The sequence below is a fragment of the Labeo rohita genome, chromosome 4 (genome assembly GCF_022985175.1).
Source record: "Labeo rohita strain BAU-BD-2019 chromosome 4, IGBB_LRoh.1.0, whole genome shotgun sequence".
In the NCBI taxonomy this organism is placed as follows: Eukaryota; Metazoa; Chordata; class Actinopteri; order Cypriniformes; family Cyprinidae; genus Labeo; species Labeo rohita.
This window is the reverse complement of record NC_066872.1, coordinates 24,833,910-24,857,847: the sequence shown is the minus strand read 5'-3', so window position 1 is coordinate 24,857,847 and position 23,938 is coordinate 24,833,910. Positions and strand designations below refer to the sequence as shown.

Below are 23,938 nucleotides of genomic sequence, written 5' to 3'. Positions count from 1 at the left end.
TGATATCTTGGGGAATTCTTCTTAATTAGATACAATCTGATGACAGTGTGCCAACTACTGGGTTTCCCCATTGCGCTGTTGGTCACATTGACGTGCACAAGGTGCAAAAAGATTGTTTTGTTTTTATAAAAAAAATACCCCTCCCCTCTAGTGTTTCCCGTTCCTTGTAAAGTTCAAAGTTGAATATGTAAACAACATAGTCAGGGGCTATAAAACGCATTGATTTCCTGGCAATGGATACACGTCCTAAAATATTAACGTTTGTTTGTTTGTTTTGGTTAAACAGTATCCAATCAACATCCAACACTGGAATTTTAAAGCTTATCGAAAGATATGAATTATTTTGGCATTCAAAACAAAAACTATGACTGCAGGCTTTTTTGTTTTTTTTGCACCAGTTATCAGATATAAATGATGATAAGTTGCATAAATCCGTTTGCCTTTATTTTAGAGGATTCGTTAATTTGCTTTAACTATGTATCTGCCTTATTATCCAGTTTGTTTGTACTTGTGATATGCATTGTTTTTTATAATTGGACGCATGATGTTTTTCCACTGATCTGTTTTACTGTGTGAGCAGGCGTCTCAGAGCAGGGGCTTCTGTAAGGATATGTGGCTTGAGGCCGTGAATCCCCTCCAACCTTCCGAACTCTGCGTCGCTCGCATCACTCAGGTCAAAGGTCGGCTTCTCTGGCTCAGACTGGAAGGTAGGAATAAACAGCATGAATGTTAACCTTCTTCGCCTATTATTTAATAGAAATCTTTCGAGGACATGATCTTGAAGTGAATACCAGACAATATGACATACTGACGTGTTGTTGACACAGTTTTCACCTCTGCTCTCTGTCTTTGTTTTAAGGTCTGACTAAGCCGTTACCAGATTGTATAATGGATGTTGAGAGTATGAATATCTTCCCTGTGGGCTGGTGTGAAGCTAACGGCTATCCGCTAACACATTTACTAAAGACAGTCTGTGAGTCATATGGATTTATTTTTTTTTTTTTTTTTTTTTTTTTATGTCTGTGACCAAACATATGCTTTTTATAGACATTTAGGACCAGATTTACTAACAGCTTGTGCAAGCACAAACCATCTTTTGGCATTAAAATAGTACTGTCAGGATTTACTAAAGATGCGCAGTGAAGAATTAGCGCTTATTTTTGCACCTGACCTTATTGATTATGCATTTGTCAAAAGTTATGGGAGGAGTGTATGAAAATGAATCACGCAACGCGATTTACTAGCATTTGTGCTCGTCAAATTACTGGTATTTGCACCATTATTTAACACTCCAAGATTTATCGCTACCATATCTCATAATGACTAAGAAAAAAATTGATTGATTGATTGATTTTATATTTAATACATGTGCAAAGTGTAAGCAAAAAGCCCCAAGAAGTGCAATTCTGTTTTTCTGAGGAACTACATTGTTTGGTGGAAGAATATGTGTTGCGTCGTGCCTAACAACGCTCCTTAGCTGTTATAAATTCACTGTAAACCCCGGCTTCGCGGGGCTTTATGCTTTTAGAAAGCGGTTATTCCATATACGTAGTAAGGTTTTACAAAATAAAGCAGAGCAAATAAAGTGTAATGATATAAATAATAACAGTATTCTTCCACCAAACAATGTAGTTCCTCAGAAACAGTTGTAGTTGCAACAAAGTGGTTGCCAAGCAACACACAGAAGCAAGCAAAGGTGTAAAAAAAGGTGCAAAACAGATTCAGATGCGTCTCAACTAATCAGAATCAAGGACCGGAACTATCCATTTTATAACCAGTATTTGGCAGAAAAACAGTTCGAATTGTAAGTTTAAGCTTGCAGTTCTATGAAATAAAGGCAGAAGTGCAAGATATAAACTCACAATTATGATTTTTTTCCTCACAATTGCAAGTTTATATTTCACAATTCTGACTTTAGAACACACAATTGCGAGTCTTTTTTCCCCCTCAGAATTGGAATTTATATTTATTAAGAAAAAAAAAAAAAAAAAAAAAAACGAAGAAAAAAAAAAAGTCAGAATGTCGGCAAGATACAAACTCAAAATGCTTTGAAAAAAAGTCAGAATTGTGAATTTATATTTTGCAATTCTACCTTTATAACTCACAATTGTGAATTTATTCTGACTTTATAACACGCAATTGCAAATTTATATCAATTCTGAGGGGAAAAAAAGTCAGAATTGAGAGTTTATATCATAATTCTGAGGAAAAAAAAGTCAGAATTGTGAGTTTATATCTTACAATTCTGACTTTATAACTAGTAATTGCAAATTTATATCAAATCTAAGGGAAAAAAGTCAGAACTGCAAGTTTATATCTTGCAATTCTGACTTTATAACGTGCAATTGCAAATTTATATCAATTCTGAGGAAAAAAGTCAGAATTGCGAGTTTATACCTCTCAATTCGGAGAAAAAAAAAGTAATAATTATGAGTTTATATCTTGCAGTTTTGACTATAACTCACAATTGTGAATTTATATCACATAATTCTGAGGAAAAAAGTCTGAATTGCAAGTTTATATCTTACAATTCTGACTTTATAACTAGCAATTGCAAATTTATATCAATTCTGAGGAAAAAAGTCAGAATTGCGAGTTTATATATTGCAATTCTGACTTTATAATACGCAATTGCGAGTTTATACCTCACAATTCCGAGAAAAAAAGTAATTATGAGCAAAAAGTAATTAGGCGCATAATTATGAGATGTAAACTCACAATTGCAAGAAAAATGTCAAACTTTGAGATAAAAAGTTGCAATTACCTTTTTTATTTTTTATTCAGTGGCAGAAACAGGCTTCTATAGCCTGCAACATAACACAATGCGGGGGAAAAAATAAAAATTCTGGGTCAGAATATTTTCTGAATCCACTGTATATTTCTTGTATCAGTATCAGTAATCAGTAGAAAAGCAGAAAAGGTGCTGGTGACTAACTTTACGGACATTTCCTTTTAACCTAAAACAAAAACACAGTTCAATGTGTAAATAAATGTTAAAAAATCGTATTAACACTATTTTTGCAGATTTTATTTTTTATTATTATTGACTCTATAATGTTTACTTGTATAGACATTGCTATTTGTAAATGCAATTTTTTTATAAAAAAAAAAATAAAAATAAATCTTGTATAGTAAGACTGGAATATTCATTGAAAGTCTGTGGTAAAAAGTTTTGGAGAACCTGATATTTCATGTTAAAATATTTACGGCTATGTGAATAGGGAATTTTACCAATGAGATCAGTGCAACATGATAGCAATATACTGCAAACCAAAACAACTTTAATAAGACCTGATGCATGCCACTTGGCCTCATGGAAAATAATAAATACAACAAAAACAGTGCATATCCTACTCTTTGAAACACTCTTTAAAAGCAAACCTATATATATATATAAATTAAAAATTAAGATTTTTATTTCTTTTTAAATCATGGCATTTTCATTTTCCTAGAAAGTTCCCTATTTTCCCCAGCGAGTAATGTTTTTGTATTATGTTTCAGGTTTGCCTCAAAAAAAGATTGCTGTTGTTCAGCCTGAGAAACAGTGAGTATATGTACTCAATGACGTTTTTTTTTTTTTTTACCATGAGCCATTGTGTTAGTTTGGCTAGAAAGTGTGGGGCTTTTTACCTAAATGTGTCATGCATGTGACTCATCTACTTCTGTTTTTACTCAGTTTTTGGTGTTTGACAGTTTCTGTTGTTTTCAGTAGGACTGTAATGCCTTGATTTAGACTGATTGATTGATTAATTATTTTAGGTTGGCCCCCTCACAGCCTCCTGATGCCCCTCTTAACCTGTGCTCATCCATCACCACAGATACAGGTTTTATACATTTACTACACAGCCTACCTATAACTTCATCTGAACTGTGCATTTACAGGACATTGCTAATCTACTATATGTATGTGTTATCTAGGTTTGGTGAATGGAAAGTACTGTTGTTCTCAGCTCTTTATCAACCATCGCTGTTTCTCCGGTCCGTATCTCAACAAAGGCCGAATTGCTGAGTTACCAAAGGCCGTTGGGCCCGGAAAGTGCGCTGTAGTCCTCAAAGAGGTACAGTTCTCTCTTATATTGGTAGATGAGTTGTTACAAATGTTTAAGTTATATTAAGAATTGTAGATTTTTAAAATGAATGTACAGTGGGAAGAAAATGTTGGTGCTGATATGTTTTTCCACTAGTTTTAATCAACTTTTTGCCTTCGCTAGTTCATTTTAACTAGGGTGTGATAAATAATCATATAAAATTCTACATTAAAATGAGGTTGTAAAAGTTATGCATAATAATTATAAAACAAATAGTATAAAATATTATTTCAAATAGTTTTAGACAGAGTTTAGATGTTTCCTATCAACAACCCACTAGATGTAGTGCATATGCACATGTGTTTGTGTGTAGGTGTGTTTGAATATGTTTGTATATACTTATGTAACATGATTCATTAAATAAACATTATGATGTATTCACAGTGATGTTTTTTCTCACAGATTCTGACAATGTTAATAAACTCAGCATATAAACCTGGCCGTGTGCTCAGAGAACTACAGATGGTGGAAGACCCACAGTGGAACTGTCAGGAGGAAACCTTGAAAGCCAAGTATGAAAACACACACACTCACACACACACACTTATGTTTACTTAGTTATCTGAATGAGAAAATACCATAGACATTGATTTGTATTTGTAGAGTTAAAAATATTTATAAATATTTTTTTAAAACAACACCAAGTGGAGGTTTTGACAGACTTGGATAACTTCTCATGACATAAGATAAATTATCAGATTGATGCAAGCACTTGTATGTGTAAATATTCTTTTTCAAAAAGTTTTAAATGTTTTTTTTTTTCAATAAATCATGCTGTGTTAGTAGCAAAAATTCAAATACTCATTTTTTTTAAGTCACTCAAGTCACTTAGCTATAATAGATGACTTTGATTAGGGATAAAATTGTGTGGTTGTAGCAATATTATAATAATAATAATTATTTACTTTTAAATAACAAACAACATTGGGAACATTTCTGTTAAGTATTTTGAATCCGTATTGTTCTTAAATATAATTAACAATTAAAAACAGTCAACACGTTCTATATAATAATTTAAGAAAAGAGAGAAATAATCACAATTTTATTTTTAAAAATCGACTTTTTTGTATGGAATCCTGTTTTTGCCACAGTAAAAAACAATCAACTTTTCATCTCACAATTCTGACTTTTTCTCGCAAATGTGAGTTTATTTCCAACAATGTGAACTTTTCTTTTTATGTTTTTGTTTATGTTTGGCAAATGTGTTTGTATCTTGTATTTGTGACTTTTTTCTTAAATTTTTCTTTTCTTTCTAGGTTTTCTTGAATTGCAAGATACAAAGTCAAAATTGAGAGATGTATCTTGCAACTTTGTGTTAATATCTTAAAATTCTTAGAAATAAAGTCTGAATTGCGAGCTATAAACTTTATTGCAATTAATTTAGTGCAAATAATTTAGTAATTAATCAGTTTGTATCAATGTTTTATTAATAATTTAGTAATTCTTTTTTTCTCAAAATTGCAACTTTGTTTCTTTTATAGGCTTTCTGCAATTCTTTTATAAGTCGAAATTGCAAGATACAAACTTGCAAAAGAAAAAAGTTAGAATTTTGAGATTTTAATTCGCATTTCAGAGTTTATAACTTTCAAATGTTTGAAATAAAATAGCAACTCTTGAGAAGAAAAGCCAGAATTCCAAGATGTAAACTCACAGTTGCAAGGAAAAAGTCAGAACTGTGAGACAAAAAGTTGCAATTACTTCTTTTTTTAATTCTGTGGTGGAAACAAGCTTCCATACTTTTGCCTGATAACTTAAGCTAATCATTTTTTTAACCTGTTTATTAAAAAGTCTTTCCAACACTACTGAGTGTGTGTGTGTATATAATTCTAAAAGCAATAATGTTACTAATAAATTAGCAAACGTACAAAATTAAAGTGCACTCATAATGAACAGAGAGCTTTCCTTCATTTGCATAATGAGATTTTAATGTCTATGAGTGTGTATGTGAGCCAAATATCTTTCATTTTCATAAAGTTCTTAATGGTGGAAACACGTTTGCTTGTTTACAGATATAAAGGGAAAAGCTATCGGTCCACCATGAGGATCGTCCGAACGGCAGATCAAGTTTCAGAGTTTTGTCGTCGAGTATGCGAGAGACTTCAGTGTTGTCCGAATCTTTTCGGCCCAACGATCGTGTCCGACAAGTGCCCTGAAAACTGCTTCAGCCAGACCAAAACCAAATACAGTGAGTGTTTTATTCCTCTCCAGTGATGAAAAGTGATGTTTGCTCTAACATGGAATTAAAATGACATGTTTCACAAGAGCAAGGTATCATTTTCTCCAGAAACACACTCACAGATACATTCAGACTCACACGGAGCTCTTACTAACTGTCAATAATCACAAACGTGTGTACGTTTATGTCCGATGTAGCATATTACAAGAAGAGGAAAGTTGGTCGTCCGAGTTTAGGAGAGAGTGCACAGGACGGAGACATGACCAAACCAGCACGACGCCGAAAGAAACGCAAAGCCATCTTTGTCCAGAAGAAACGGCGCACTTCCATTGTAGGATACCACACCACAGAGTCACCTCAGGTCTGCCAAACCACATGAAGCCAGACAAAAACACACACTGAGAAACATTCACTTGCAACTCATTCGAAACATACTCTCAGCAAGCAAATGCAAGAGCATTTAAAGCAATAGTTCACCCAAAATATGAAAATTCTGTCATTAATTACTCATGTCTTGAGAACACAAGTTAAAGGGGTCATCGGATGCCCATTTTCCACAAGCTGATATGATTCTTTAGGGTCTTAATGAAAAGTTTATAATAAACCTTGGTTAAAAATTCTCAATGGTAGTGTAAAACAACACCTTTTTTACCTTGTCAAAATGAGCTCTGCAAAAATCATCCTATTCTGGTCAAGGTTGCTTTAAATGTTAATGAGCTCTGCTCGCCCCGCCCCTCTCTTCTCTCTGTGGAGTGACGAGCTTGTTTACTTTAGCCGCATTTCGCCGTGTTTAGCCGTTAAACTTGCTAACTAACATGTTATTAGCAAAGGCGATCGCAAAGATTCATAAAAAACCCTTATACTCACTTCTGCTGTAAGTGAAGCTGGATCACAAATGATTTGCACGAACATAGACGCGTTTATGTAGATCGAGAGGCGCATTCCCTTCACAAACAAACGTAATCCACTGCATCTTCAGCGCTCAGATGTCAGGAGTAAATGACGACCACTATGTTCATTATTACATCCAGCAACACAACACCTCAATTGCTCAATCTGAGATATTCTTGTCTAACTTACATCCCTGCTCCTGCATCGAAACAATGGAGGTCGGACTGTTACAGCTGATCTGAGGTAAAACGCTCATGTCAATCAACTATCGTGGGAGCGGCCTCTATCGGTGTGACGCCACACCGACAGGCATCTGAGATTGGCTCGATTTGAAAAAAGGGGTATTATTTTTTCAGATCAATTAAAAACCACTGCATGGATTTTTATCATTATAGGGTAGATTTGTACATACACTGCCAACACATATTAATGTTTAAACAACACGTAAAAGTGAACTTTGCATCCGATGACCCCTTTAAGATATTTTTGATGAAACCTGAGAGTTTTCTGACTTTGCATAGACAGCAGCGCAACACATTCAAGGCCCAAAAAGGCAGTAAGGACATCATTAAAATAGTCCATGTGACATCAGTGGTCGAACCTTATTTTTATAAAGCTACGAGAATATTTGTGTGACGACTTTATTTAAATGTGACCGCTCCTTAGAATACAGTCCAACCTTGTTTCTGTCTTTATAGGATAGCGATTATTACTATGATGATGAGGATGAAGATTTTGAGGAGTGGGGCAGTGAGGCGAGTTCCAGCTCACCGCGTGAGGAGTCCTCTGCCCACTCCTATAAGGACGTCCCGAGGAGAGGAAGACCACCGCGCCGTGCTGCTCTTCAGCGCAGGGCGACCCATCCAGGGCCAGAGACCTCAGACAGATCCTCTCCCAGAAGAACCACACGCTCGGTTTCTTTCAGTCAGAACCAGACGGCCAAAAACACAAACACAAAGGTAAAACATCCACGTTATGTGTGAATTATTTTCTAAATGTAATATCTTTCATGTTTAATGTATGCGCTGAATTGAATTATATTAATTAAAAGGAACTGTGCTTGTGTGCATTTGTAGAGTGAGAGTTTTGAAGAGGAAGATCGTCTGGTGTTGGAGAGGAATCCTCTGGAATGGAGTGTGTCTGATGTGGTTGATTTCATCACATCCACAGATTGTGCCTCTCTAGCGAAAATATTCCAAGAGCAGGTATAGTACACCAACTAACCTATCATTTGGTCCTTTTTTAAGTTAGCAAAAAATGATCAGATTTTCTAGTGCAATACGAAAGATTAGAAAACATTGTTTATTTTAAATGCTATTTTAAAGGTTGAAAATGATTGAAAGATTTAATATTGCAAACATCTGAAAATTAATATGCTGAATAACATTTGTTCAGTCTTTTATTTCTGTAATTGTCAGAGATGATGGTTTTTATTTTTACGCACTTTTTAAAATTATTTTCTTTATTTGCATACATTATTTTATTATTTTCAATAGTAAAAAAGAAAGAAAGAATATATATTAAAAAGGCAAATCAGTGTTTAAATGGTCAAAGATGATTATTTTTTATTTTATTATTTTCTGAATTTAAAATTAATTATTTTATTTTGTTATTTTTATCATTTGAAATTGTCAACGGCTGGTTATTGTTTTTATGTTATTGTTTTTACGTTTACTTAGTATTTTCATATTTAAAATAATCAGTTATTATTATTATTATTATTATTATTATTATTATTATTGCAGGACATTGAAATCAGTGATTAAATAGTCAAGGTTTGATTAGTTTTATTAGTATTCTTATTTTGTTTTACATTAAACTAAAAAATATATTTATAATTTCTTTTTTTTCAGTCTTATTTACTTTTATTATTTTCTGAATTCACATGATGATGATGATGATTATTATTATTATTATTATTATTATTATTGTAGGAATTATTAAAATAGTTGATTAAATAGTAAAAATTTGATAGTATTCTTATTTTATTTTATATTAAACAAAAAATATTTCATTGTTTCATAATTTTATTTTTTGTTGTCTCCTTTACTTTTATTGTTATCTGATTCAAGTGATTATTGTTGTTGATGCAAAATGTATTAAAAATAAGTGATTAGTCAAAGTATTTTGTTTTTAAATTAAATTAAATTGTCAAAGATTTTTAATGCAGAATTCAGTTAATTAAGAAAAAAATATTTTCATAATTTTACATTTTCAAAGGCTGGTTATTGTTTTTATGTTATTTATTATTGTTATTAATTATAATTAAAATAATCAATTATTATTATTATTATTAAATCAGTGATTAAATAGTCTAAGTTTGATCATTTTAGTATTAGTATTTAGTATTCTTATTTTAATTTATATTAAACTAAAAATATATATATTTTTCATAATTAATTTTTTTTTTCCATAATTAAATTTTTATTATTTTCTAAATTCAAGTGATTATTATTATTATTATTATTATTATTGCAGTATATATTTAAATCAGTGATTAAATTGTATAAGTTTTATATATATATATATATATATATATATATATATATATATATATATTATTTATTAGTATTCTTATTTTGTTTTATATTAAACTACATAAAGCTATATTTTCTTTTTTCCCCACAATATCTTTCTTATTTATTTATTTATTTATTTATTTAAGTCTTATTTACTTTTATTATTTTCTGAATTTAAGTGCTCCAAGTATGGCTATATTTAAATATTACAAAGATTGTCGAATTTTGATTATTTTTATTATTATTATTATTATTATTATTATTTATATTAAAACTAAATATTGTGGGTATTTTTTTATTATTATTTTACAATTTTTGTAATTTAAATAATAAAAGATTATCTTTTATACACACATATATATATATATATACATATATATATATATATACATATATATATATATATATATATATATACACATATACATACCATACATACATACATACCATATTATTATTATTATTTTTTTTTTATATTAAAACTAAATATTGTGGATATTTTTTTTTTTAATTATTTTACAATTTTCATAATTTACATAATAAAAGATTATCTTTCATATATATATATATATACACAGATACACACCCAAGAATCATACATTTGCTATCAGGGTGTGCAAGACTGAAGCAAACAAGAACAAGCAAAACTGGTAAAACATCAAATATTTATGCTAACCCATACACCTTTTTTTCTTCTCAAGGACATTGATGGACAGGCCCTGTTGCTGCTGACCCTTCCTACAGTCCAAGAATGTATGGACCTAAAGCTCGGCCCCGCCATCAAACTCTGTCATCAGATCGAGCGAGTCAAAGTGGCCTTCTACTCCCAGTTCGCTAACTAAGCTACCTTCTGCCCCGGCGGATGTAAATCAACAGACACCTATTGTCCTCAGGGGATGTAAAGAGTCATTCCATCTGTCAGGAAACCTCAGGTTGCCTCATCCGAATTGATTCTTTTCCCATCATTTGCCTTCAATATGAGATTTAGTCATGGAATATGATAGCATTTCTGCTTACCCTGCTAAAGAAAACAGCTGAAGGTTAATGGTCTTAGCTGGTTTGAGCCAGTCTACCTGGTCTCCCAGCCAAGTCAAACTGGTTTTTAGAGGACTTAACTGTACGGCCAGCTGGACAAGTACCAAAAACCTCATTAAAGCCATCAAAATAGCTTCAAGAACTTCACACTCTTAAAAATAAAGGTTCCAAATGAGGGTTTTCACAGAGATGCCATAGAAGAACCATTTTTGGTTCCTCAAAGAATCTTTCAGTGATTAGTTCTTTTTTGTTTCTTCTTTATTTTAAATTCTAAAAAACATTTTTTTCCACTACACAGAAACTTTTGTGGAATAAAAAGGTTTCCATAGATGTTCTTCATGGAACCATAGATGCCAGTAAAGAACCTTTATTTTTTAAGAGTGTAGTTTTTTCAGCCGTGTGGTGAATCCTTGAAGACTAACCAAACCATCTAGAGAAGGTTTAGGTTTGGTTGGATTTCCAGAAGTTTCTTAAGAGCATTTCTAGGATGAATAGAGCATTGAAGATCTCGGAATAAGAATACGTCTAAACTGAAAGGCAGTTCAACTGTGAAAAACCTCCAACCCTTGAGTTCACTGCAAATATCTGAAATTTTATTCGTCTTTTAAGACCAAATTATATTTATAATGGCGAATTATATATGAAGTATTAACTTCGGAAGTGAACTAATATATTTGTAATATTTATTTTGTTCTGATAAACTATTTTTATAATGTTTGTTAGGAGGTTAGTGGCGGTTTAACGCCTGAAAAATCTACTTTGGGCATTATGAATTAGGAAATATTAGTATCAAGACTGATATTTGATATAAACTTACTGTGTTGGTTTATATGTTGTGTGTTCATGCATACACACATACAATTGAGTCAAAAGTTTACATACACCTTACAGTATCTGCAAATGTGAATGTTTTTACCAAAATAAGAGGGATCATGCAAAATGCATGTTATTTTTTACTGACCTGAGTAAGATATTTCACATTAAAAAAACATACATATAGTCCACAAGAGAAAATAATAGATGAATTTATAAAAATGACCCTGTTTAAAAGTTTACAAATGCTTGATTCTTAATACTGTGTTGTTACCTGAATGATCCACAGCTGTTTTTGTTGTTTAGTGATAGTAGTTCATGAGTCCCTTGTTTGTCCTGAACAGCCCTCTGTTCTTTAGAAAAATCCTTCAGGTCCCACAAATTATTTGGTTTTTCAGCATTATTGTGCATTTGAACCATTTCAAATAATGACTGTATGATTTTAAAATCTATCTTTTCACACTGAGAACAACTGAGGGACTCACATGCAACTATTACAGAAGCTTCAAACACTCACTGATGCTTTAGAAGGAAACACGATGCATTAGGAGCCAGGGGGTGAAAACTTTTGAAATTTGAAGATCAGGGTGAATTTAACTTATTTTGTCCTCTGGGGAACATGTAAGTATCTTCTGTAGCTTCTGACAGGCAGTACTAAATGAAAAAAAAAAAAAAAGATATTTAGGGAAAATAAGAAAAATGTACACATCTTCATTCTGTTCAAAAGTTTTCACCCCCGGCTCTTAAAGCATTTTGTTTCCTTCTGGAGCATCAGTGAGTGTTTGAACCTTCTGTAATAGTTGCATATGAGTCACTCAGTTGTCCTCAGTGTGTAAAGATGGATCTCAAAATCATACGGTCATTGTTGGAAAGGGTTCAAATACACCGAAAATGCTGGGAAACCAAAGAATTTGTGGGACCTAAAGGATTTTTCTGAAGAATAGCAGGCAGTTAAACTGTTCAGGACAAACAAGGGACTCATGAACAACTATCACTAAACAAATCACTAAGTATAAAGAATCAAGTATACAGTATGTAAACTTTTGCACTGCGTCAATTTTATAAATTTAACTATTATCTTTACTCTATTTTATTCAGGTCAGTACTATATAAAAAATAACATGTATTTTGTATAATCCCTCTTATTTTGCTAAAATAATTACCATTTTGCAGAAGGTGTATGTAAACTTTTGACCTCAACTGTACATAACTCTACACACGTTTGTTTTCCCCAAAATACATGCCTGTTGTTTGTCTAACACGTATTGTTTCTCTATAAAATTCAAGGGCAAGAACATTTTTAAAGAGCTGCCTTTAGTCATGGCCTGTCTATATTTCATGTAAATGTAATTTTGATCTATGCAAAATTGGATATGTTTTCTATATATATTTTTTGTTTGTAATGACTTTGATAGTGATATATTTTTTACTTCTCTGTTGTACGACACTTATTTTGATCAAGTAGAATGTATTAAAATTTGATTAACTGCTGTTGAAATAGTCTTCAATCATCATTTTATCAATTTCAAATGCTTGAAACATTACAAAAATGTCAATGTTTAAAAGACTTAAAGAAAATATAAACGGCACCAGCTGTCCATTATTTTGTCTCACTGCTCAGTTTATAAACACAAACAATGAAAGTCTACAGGGAAAGGCATTCTAAGGGGTTTTAAAGCATAAATGAAACATGAATACTTAGTTTTAAGTATAATGTTTAATAACTTGCTGAATTTAAGCAGAAGTGTATTTTAATGTATATCTCAGTGTAGTGGTTTGCCCTATAGACTTTCAATGCAAATGCATTAATGTAAATCAAATTATTTTCTGTGATAAATCAACAGTGTATCAGACACCGTTCATAGATTTTGTATTTATCCCGCAACGTTGCTGTAATATTAAAAATAGCAGCCCGGGAAGTTTATACTTATCTGTTTTCCAGAGAATTTGAAACAAATGTGAACTTACTTAACCCAGTACGAACACAATTTCCAGGAAACATTAGGCAACGTAATGTGGGCTATTTACAGCACAACCCACTCACACACTCAGCTGTTGGTCAAGGCTAAAACCTGATGATATTACATACACCACTACCAGGGATTTTTTTTTTTTTTTTAACATTTCTCTTAATTTTACAAAGAAGGTTCTTGTTTGGCACAGACATTTGATTGTACCTCTATTAGCCACTTGAGTACTGAGGTTTGTTTCGTAATGTACGCATGTTAAGTATGTACAAGACGACAGCGTACTAGCATGGACCAATCAGCATCTGCATACTTGCATAAAGCATGTTTCTCGGATGGGTTGAACCATAATCACTAAAGATAGTACAAGATAACATTTTATTCAGATTTTTCACCTTCTATGGCATTCAGACTGTGTCAAAGCAGTTTCACGGTGGAAAAACAGGAAAAAAGCAGAATCAGTTATGGAAACTCAATTATGGCAACAACTCAGATTCTGCTATAAAGCAGCTCTAAAACACAATAGTGTCATTTTTAGCTCAAGTCAGATCAGTGTTGGTTCATTTCAGTTCAGCTGTAAAGTTCATCAACACTGTGTCACAGATGCGGTTCATAAATAGGTTCAGTTAGACTTAGTAGAAAACACTATGGTCAAATGTCACTTTTTTTACACCAATTCTCCTGTTGGCTGGTTTAATATACTGTAGATTATGGACTGGACAGCGTTTGGGTTTCTGATATGTTTAATACATTGTGCTAAGATCAGTTATGGTAACAAACTGAAGATTTATAATATGTACAGTGGCATGTGAAAGTTTGGGAACCCCTTGCAGAATTTGTGAAAATGTGAATAATTGTAACAAAATAAGAGAGGGATCATACAAAATGCATGTTATTTTTTTTATTTAGTACTGTCCTGAGTAAGATATTTTACATAAAAGATGTTTACATATAGTCCACAAGACCAAAAAATAGCTGAAATGATTCAAATAACCCCCTTCAAATGTTTGGGAAACCTTGGTTCTTAATACTGTGTGTGTTTTTTTGTTTTGTGATGGTTGTTCATGAGTCCCTTGTTTGTTCTAAACAGTTAAACTGAGCACTGTTCTTCAGTTAAATTCTCCAGATCCTGCAGATTCTTCAGTTTTCCAGCATCTTTTGCATATTTGAGCGCTTTCCAGACTGTATGGTTTTGAGATCCATCTTTTCACACTGAGGGCAACTGAGGGACTCAAACACAACTATTTAAAAAGGTTCAAACATTCACTGATGCTCCAGAAGAAAACACAATGCATTAAGAGCCGGGGAGTGAAAACTTTTGAACAGGATAAAAATGTCCAATTTTTTCTTATTTTGTTGAAATATCATTTTTTCCATTTAGTACTGCCATTCAGAAGCAACAGAGTACTTGCATGTTTCCTGGAAGACAAATTAAGTACAATTTACCTTGATCTTTGAATTCAAAAGTTTTCACCTCCTGGCTCTTAATGCATCGTCTTTCCTTCTCCACTCTAAAAAGGGTTCTTCACAGCGATGCCATAGAAGAACCATTTTTGGTTTCACAAAGAACCATTCAGTCAAAGGTTCTTTAAAGAACCACCTCTTTCTTACCTTTTTATAATCTGAAGAACCTTCTTTTGCCACAAAGAACCTTTTGTGAAACAGAAAGGTTCTTCAGATGTTAAAGGTTCTTTATGGAACCATTTAGACAAAAAAAAAGGTTCTTCTATGGCATCGTGAAGCATCTTTATTTTTAAGAGTGTAAAGCATCAGTGAATGTTTGAACCTTTTTTAATAGTTGTGTTTGAGTCCCTCATTTGTTCTCAGTGTAAAAAAAAGGATCACAAAACCATACAGTCACTGCTGGAAAGGGTTCAAATATGCAAAAGATCCTGGAAAACTGAAGAATCTGCAGGACCTGGAGGATTTTTCTGAAGAACAGTTCTCAGTTTAACTGTTCAGAACAAACAAGGGACTCATGAACAACCATCACAAAACCCCAAACTTTGAGGGAGGTTATTTTACTAAATAAAAGCACTGAATAAAAAAATAACAAGCATTTTGTATGATCTCTCTTATTTTGTTAAAGTTATTCACATTTTCACAGATGCTCCAAGGGAATCCCAAACTTTTGCATGCCACTGTATATCTTAGGTCTCTAGACTTATTTTGTATGTTACGACATAACTAAAATATGAATCCAACTGACCCTTCACAAAAACCTGCCCACCTTAGTTACTGTTGTTATGTCCGACAAACAATGCCGCCCTCCCGCTACACATCATGTTCTCAAGCAGTGAAAAATACATCATGGAGCAAAGAGGAAACTGACAGCACACCGACAGACAAGACAGAGCAGGTTACTTCTGGTATGAAGCAAGGTCATAAATGTGGCTCTTCAATGTGTTGTGACAGATCATCGTATTGCCTTATTAAATCAATCGACACGTGAACCGATCGTCTTTTCTTATTAAAGGAACACTCCACTTTTTTTGAAAATAGGCTCATTTTCCAGCTACCCTAGAGTTAAACAGTTGAGTTTTACCGTTTTGGAATCCATTCAGCCGATCTCCGGGTCTGGCGGTAGCACTTTTAGTATAGCTTTGCATAGAATGGATTCGAAAACGGTAAAACTCAACTGTTTAACTCTAGGTGAGTTGGACAATGAGCCTATTTTCAAAAAGAGTGGAGTGTTCCTTTAACTTAAAGCAGGAAAAAAAAAAACATGAATGAACATCAGAACATATTGTATTTCAACCGTGGAAAGACATCAATACACAGTTTTTCAAGTTTAAGTTCACCCAAGTTAATCTACACTCCTGTCTGATTTCGCCATTACGATCGGTCAGATCGTCTGTCAATCAAGCTGTTTGCAAAGGCTCAATTGGGTGAATCTGACATAACCCAAGAATGCCAGGTTTATGTTTCTCCCCAATAATCAAATCTGAATTGTCATATTCTTGAAATTTAAGCACATATTCCCAGACAATGCCTATTAACATTAAGATTCCAGACTCATGGAAACATCATTGCTCTCACTCTCATTTTTTCAAACCATACATATAATTCTAAACCATTGTTTTATATTGTTTATACATATCTAAATGTGGGAACAAACAAAATAATCATGCTTTGCACTTCATAAAATAGAAATGATTTTTTTTTTATGTATACATTTCATGAAGCATGAAATTATGACCATTAAGTGTTTTCTATTGAGTCTCACTGTGAACCTATTTGTATGACTGCCACTTCTCATGGTTGCCAGGCAACATCATTTCAAAGGTATGCTGCACGTGGCTTCACCAGTGATGTCTCTGACCATAATCGAGATAGGTTTCTTATGGCTGAGGTGCCTATATGAATTTATAGTGAGAAACGTGAAGCAACATTTCAAACACAGCATGCCTAAATGCAATGCAATGCAATGCAAGAATGAATGAATAAATTAATCAGTCAATTCACAAATGAGATCTGTTTAATATCTCAATAGTTTCTTGTAGATGGCATATCTATCTATCTATAAAAGATACCAAAAAGATCCGACAAGTATACTTTGATTCATGAACAAATTACTTTTATGAGCCTGTTCTTTTTATTGATTCAAAAACAGCAAATGACCCTTCTGAACCCATTTAATAAGTAGTCCATAAAGAAGAGTTACTGGTTTGAATTAGTCTTAAACGCAACCATGTATACATTTTATTTAAACTGAAGTAAGCTTGCGTAACCAGAAATTGATTTCCAGGGTGTTCTGAATGGTTTCTAGGCTCCTTGGGTATTCTGGATGGTTTATGTCTACAATCTCTCGTTCCAAGTGAAGGATTACAAATTTAAGAATCTGTTTAAAATATGCTGATCCTATGCATATTTGTTATAGGTTCCAATATAACAACATGAACTGAAAAAGTTATGTATATTGTGACAGTCTAAGAGCAGGCAGCCCAGGCCCTGAGACAGTAACCTTTCAATTCCTGAACATCTGGCAGGTTTCCCAAGTTAAGTGTGAATTCTAATCTCAAGGTACAACTGTGCCTTTTGTTTAAGCACCTATGCATTTGAATGACACTTGTATGCTAAATAGATCAAGGCTGGGAAAAATCTTTAACTGAGCTGTTTTCCTGTACCACATTTGCATGCTTTGTTTAGATTGCTTCCACCTCTATGTACTCCTCCCCCTTCAAACCTATATACTCTGCTGTGCTGAGCTTTGAGATATTGTCAGACGACTTTTTGAAGACTGCAGTGCCAAGCAGCGAGTATCTGAATAAAGAGAAACTTCTGCTTCAAGATATCCAAAAACGTCTCCTGGTCTCTAAGAAAAAATTCACAACAGTTTTGGTGCCGTGACCCGGATAGAGCTTCTCGCCAGACATCGTTCCAGACTGAATTCCAGAAACTTTTTTCAGCTCAACAACGATTTGGTGAGTGTTACTCTATTCAAAGAACCACTATAGACCAGTACATGTGGTTAGCCTCTGCGCCGCCAGAGAAGTGTTAACAAACAGCTGCAGGGTTTGGTTAACAGACTAGTTTTCCTCTATTCAGGTAGAGAAAATTAGCATTACGTGCTAATATCTGTTATCCTCTGTTTTAGGCAGAGAAGATTAGCGTAAAGTGCTAGTAGTTTATGTTCAGGAATCCTCTGCTTTGCCAGAGAAGTTTGAATACATGATGTGTATTAACTAGGTTTTCCTCTGCTTTGCCAGAGAAGGTTAACAACAGTTGTTCTGTGTTAACAAATTTATCCTCTGCTTGCCAGGGAGGTGTTAGAAGTGTATTGTTGTGTCAGAAAAAACATTGCAAAATGTTGAGAAGGAATGCTAGGTTGATTCCAACAGCTGAGAAGGGTGGACTAGCTACCCCTTTATGGACAGACAATGAGTTCAAATCATTGTTAGGAGAGCACATGGACTCAATAGTGACAGAGTCAGTCAGATTGGATTTAACAAAGAAATTTGGTATTGATCCAGAAAAAGTATGTTCAGTTGAAGAATGCAAAAAGGTACTTGGAGCATGTATCCGAAAGAAAAACATTAAAGGCATTATCTGCTGCCACAGAGAATTTACCTTATCCATAGCACAAGAACAAGCTCAGTGTATTGCTACGTTAAAAGAACAAAACAAACAGCTGAACACTCGAGTGTCCTGTCTCACTAAAAAGGTGGGTCATAACAAGGCCTCAACCAAAAGTGACTCAAACGACCAACAGTCAGATGAAAGCTATCCTGACTTTCAGTCTTTGTGTAGACAAGAGGACAAATGCAAAACTAGAAGGATAGAGAAAGATGCAGCAATTTCAGTTGAAGTATGTGGAGCAAGAAAAAGGGCTCAGAGTAGGGTAGAAGGTGTTGAAACTGTTCCATCTGCAACCCCCATATTCCAGTTGCAAGCAGTCCATACAGCGCTAGGACCTAAAGATATAGAGAGACTATCTCAGAGCTTACCCTCAGCACGCACAAATTTTTCTGAATTTAGAAGAGCATTGACTAGCAAAATGCGTCTCTACGACATGTCGTTAGCAGAAGTCACACAGCTGATGTCACAAATTCTAACTGAATCTGAATTCAACAGTTTTGAGTCTGCTGTTACTTCTGAACTACAACATGCCAGTAAAGCGGATTTGAGAGAAGGTGTTTTGAAAATTCTAAAGAATATCATGGGACCCAAAATAGACTGGTCCAGAATCACTAACTGTGTGCAAAGGAAAGAAGAAACTGTGAATGAATACACTGTAAGGTTCTGCCAGACAGCTGTAACTTACAGTGGAATAGTTGATGATTCTGAAAGTGTGCTAGATGACAAGGGACCCCTAGTCCGCATCTGGTCAGATGGCCTTGTAGCTGAGTACAGAGAAGCCTTGACATTCCTAGATCTAACTTGGTCTAACAAAACTCTCAGAAGTAACCTAGACATGTTAGCTATTTGGGAAAGAGACTCTGATGTTAAAGCAAGAGTAAAGATTGCAGCAGCATCCTTTCAGGTCAACACAAAGAACCAACAGGAACGAAAATGTCCTAAGAGGGAGGGCAGTTGTCATTACTGTGGTAAACCTGGACACTGGATGAAAGAGTGTAGGAAAAACAAAAAGTATGTAAGAGAAATGAACAGTGTAAATCAGCTCTTACTCAGTCTGCTTGCAACTCTGAAGCAGACCCTCCCCACTACACCAAACTCGTGGGGCAGCTTGCTGAGGTGCTAACTGTTAAGGCTGTGAGTTCTTAATTACCCCAGTAATCTACAACAAAGATGAAAAGATTCTTGGTAAACAGAACTAAAGGAAGTTCACTATCACTTCCTCCCACTGGGGGACTCTGGTTAAGTACACTCACAGCCAAAAACAATACTACAGCACACTCCAGTCACTCACCTATCCTCTATGGGTTATGATGTTTGCTATGACTGATGTTTCATTAGAGGATGGAGTGATTGCACAGTTAAGTTCGCACACCAACTACAGGGACAGACTAGGACACACAGGCCAGTGAGGAGCCCAGGGAAGAACCGAAGCATCACCTCAGACATCCATGAACAAGCTTCATGAGGACAAAGAGTCATCTGAGTGAGTCTACGTGGGAAATGGACTACAGAAAACTACAGACTACACAGCTATTCAGGCGCCATGGACGTCAGGACTTCCACTCTTACACTACATTGTTTTCTGTGTCAACATGTAGCTTGTACGACATGTTACCATCCATGTCGTATGTGTCAACAGTTATGGTTCTGAAAAGAACTATTACACCTAATTAAATCTACGACAAGACACGGAATAAGATATATGTGCCTGTAACTATTTCAAGTTACATGAATGGAAGATGGGGCTTAATGTTAGCAAACATATGCTGTAGAATGGATTTATGGAGGTTTAAATTTGTATTATGTGAGAGTTATTATAACTCTCAAAGGGGGGACTGAAGGATTACAAATTTAAGAATCTGTTTAAAATATGCTGATCCTATGCATATTTGTTATAGGTTCCAATATAACAACATGAACTGAAAAAGTTATGTATATTGTGACAGTCTAAGAGCAGGCAGCCCAGGCCCTGAGACAGTAACCTTTCAGTTCCTGAACATCTGGCAGGTTTCCCAAGTTAAGTGTGAATTCTAATCTCAAGGTACAACTGTGCCTTTTGTTTAAGCACCTATGCATTTGAATGACACTCGTATGCTAAATAGATCAAGGCTGGGAAAAATCTTTAACTGAGCTGTTTTCCTGTACCACATTTGCATGCTTTGTTTAGATTGCTTCCACCTCTATGTACTCCTCCCCCTTCAAACCTATATACTCTGCTGTGCTGAGCTTTGAGAAGACTTTTTGAAGACTGCAGTGCCAAGCAGCGAGTAACTGAATAAAGAGAAACTTCTGCTTCAAGATATCCAAAAACGTCTCCTGGTCTCTAAGAAAAAAAATTCACAACACAAGATTATTCTCTATTGAGAAAAATAACTTACCACCTACCCTAAAACTAACTGATAGTGTTAACAAAGCAAATGTGAGATACAAAATGCATTTGCTGAAGTAACCATGGTATTCTACAAGTCTTTGAGCTCTTTTATCCTGACTTGTTTTATGGGACAGTGCTCTACCAGGTGGGCTGTTGATCAAGTTTATAATCATAATTGATGTTTTACTACCATTAATGTTCATTTCAGAAACTGCAGTGAATAGGTTAGTTTTTTACGTTCTGAAAAAGGTATGCACGACTTTTGCTCTATTGCATTCAATACTAACTTACCACCTACCCTAAAACTAATAACGTTAAAGGAGAAGTCCACTTCCAAAACAAAGATTCACATATAATGTACTCACCCCCTTTTCATCCAAGATGTCTTTCTTTCTTTCGTTTTGAGTTAAACATTTTAGTATTTTTCTCCATATAATGGACTGGTATGGTGCCCCAAGTTTGAACTTCCAAAATGCAGTTTAAATGCGGCTTCAAATGATCCCAAATGTAGTTGTAAATGATCCCAGCCAAGAAAGAAGGGTCTTATCTATAGCGAAACGATTGGTTATTTTCATTAAAAAAATACAATTTAAATACTTTTTAATCTCAAACGCTCATCTTGTCTTGCTCTGCCTGAACTCTGTGTATTCTGGTTCAAGACAGTTATGGTATGTTGAAAAACTCCAATCGTATTTTCAACTTCAAAAATCATTTCAAAATCATCCTACATAGCTGCAGAAGTACCGATCCAGTCTTTGCAACGTGAACATGCAAAAATCATCAAACACCCTTAACCAAAAAGATAAAACAGAGATATAGGACGATTTCGATGTTGAGGAAGAACATGAGATGGGAGTTTTTCGACATACCCGACATAGCGCTTGGCATTAAAAAAGTATATTAATCGTATTTTTTTAAATGAAAATAACTGATTGCTTTGCTGGATAAGCCCCTTCTTCCTCGGCTGAGATCGTTTACAACCGCATTTGGGATTGTTTTGAAGCCGCATTTAAACTGCATTTTGGGAGTTCAAAATCGGGGCACCATATCAGTCCATTATATAGAGAAAAATGCTGAAATGTTTCACTCAAAAAACAATTTCTTTATGACTGAAGAAAGAAAGACATGAACATCTTGGATGACAAAGGGGGTGAGTACATTATTTGTATATTGTTGTTCTGGAAGTGGACTTCTCCTTTAACAAAATGTGTGATAGAAATGCATTTGCTGAAGTGACCAGGCCATTCCACAAGTCTTTGAGCTCTTTTATTGTCACTCATTTTATGTGACAATGTTCTACCGGGTGAGGTATCAAGCAAGTTTAGAATCATAATTTGTGTGAAAAGGAAATAAAGTTTGTTGATGTTTTACTGCCGCTTGTGTTCATTTTATAGATGGCAATGTCAATAAATGTGAAACATATGAAGAATTTTGCTCCAACAATCAGTTTCTCCTGAGGGAAAAAAATGCAGGTGCAAGAGTTTCAAAAGAAATCTCAATAATCCTTCAAAACGTCTGTAATTAAATCTTCAGGTTCTCAGAATGAACTTGATCATTTCTCATAAAATTCCAAAAGATGTGAGCTATACTAAAAACATTCATTTTGTAGCTCTATATTTTTACTGTATGTCAGTTTCTCATTGGTGTATATTTCTGGTCTTTAGGTAATTTTTAGAGAAACATCTGATATAGTTAGTGTTGGGGGTAACGTATTACAAGTAATGCGAGTTACGTAATATTACTATTTTCAAGTAACTAGTAAAGTAACGCATTACCTTTGAAATTCTAAGAAAATATCTGAGTTACTTTTTCAAATAAGTAACACCAGTTACTTTTTTCCCCATTTATTGACTGACAAATCTCTTGTCGGTAAACTGGGAGTAAACATGATGTTACTGTATTCTAGACTAAATGTGAACATGCATTAATTCATCTCACTCACAAAAAACAGATTCAGTATTCCTCAAAATGAATAAAAACAGTGAAATGCAAACTCAGAATATGACGCAAACCTACAATAATTAAATGTGTTAAATAAAACAAATATCCTTTATGTATTTAATCCCATTTTATTAACCGATGTCTTTGCTGCTGACCTTTGATGATGCAATTCAGCAATACTAATAAGCAAAAATTTCTTTAGATAAACTAACATTTTCGCTTCATTTTTTTATAGCTGAAGAGTGATCTCCTGCATAAATGTACTTTTCTTTCAGCCTGAGGTGAATTCATTTCACTTTTGATGTAAAAAGGCTTTTACATTAGAATTGTTTTATATTAAAAACAAAGCAGCAAGCCCTGCCCAGATTTAAAAAGGAACGCAAGAGTAACACAACGCATTACTTTCCATAAAAAGTAACTAACGTAATCTATCTATCCAATTTCCAATGCATGGTGCTAAAAGATTATTCTATATGGCTATATTGCATCTGAAAACAACTTTAGCAACTACCCTAAAACTAACCAACAGTTAAACAAATGTGAGATACAAAATGCATTCGCTGAAGTAACCATGGCATTCTGTTGTTGCTCTTTTATTGTTTTATAGGACAATGCTCTACCGTATGGGCTATCAAGCCAGTGTATCATTATAATTTATGTGAAAAGAAATAAAAGTTGTTGATGTTTTACTGCCACTAGTGTTCATTTCAGCTAGAAACTGCAGTGAATTGTATGAATATGTACGTTTTTTAAGTTCTGCAAAAATGTATGCATGTTTGTAAATCAAATCACAAATGAGATCCATTTAATATCTCAATAGATTTTCGTAGATGCCAATGTCAATAAATGAGAAACAAATGAAGAACTTTGCTCAAGTCTCCAACAATCAGTTTCTCCTGAGGAACAAAATGCAGGTGTTTCTTCTAGAGTTTCAAAAGAAATCTCAATAATCTTTCAAAAAGTCTGTAAGCAAGTGTTCAAGATCTCAGAATGAACTTGATCATTTTTCATTGGCGTATATTTTTTGTCTTTAAGTACTTTTAAGAGAAACATCTGAT

At 34.0% G+C, this 23,938-nt stretch overlaps 1 protein-coding gene and 1 long non-coding RNA gene across 3 annotated transcripts in view; one reads left to right on the top strand and one right to left on the bottom strand.

Moving 5' to 3' along the window:
• The window catches only part of sfmbt2 (Scm like with four mbt domains 2), a 57,318-nt gene extending 44,305 nt beyond the window's left edge, over positions 1-13,013 (top strand). For both annotated transcript variants that reach the window (XM_051107435.1, XM_051107434.1), the window contains 11 exons: positions 581-707; positions 860-973; positions 3,502-3,544; positions 3,760-3,824; positions 3,919-4,058; positions 4,491-4,600; positions 6,098-6,273; positions 6,462-6,625; positions 7,854-8,114; positions 8,232-8,360; positions 10,376-13,013. In XM_051107435.1, the coding sequence (XP_050963392.1) occupies positions 581-707; positions 860-973; positions 3,502-3,544; positions 3,760-3,824; positions 3,919-4,058; positions 4,491-4,600; positions 6,098-6,273; positions 6,462-6,625; positions 7,854-8,114; positions 8,232-8,360; positions 10,376-10,516 (1,470 nt within the window). In that variant the 3' untranslated portion in view covers positions 10,517-13,013. The remainder of the gene's footprint in view (positions 1-580; positions 708-859; positions 974-3,501; positions 3,545-3,759; positions 3,825-3,918; positions 4,059-4,490; positions 4,601-6,097; positions 6,274-6,461; positions 6,626-7,853; positions 8,115-8,231; positions 8,361-10,375) is intronic.
• LOC127163932 (uncharacterized) overlaps positions 563-23,938 on the bottom strand; it is a 76,273-nt gene continuing 52,897 nt past the window's right edge. Inside the window, exon 3 of the long non-coding RNA XR_007827558.1 lies at positions 563-700. This is a non-coding gene — a long non-coding RNA (uncharacterized LOC127163932). The remainder of the gene's footprint in view (positions 701-23,938) is intronic.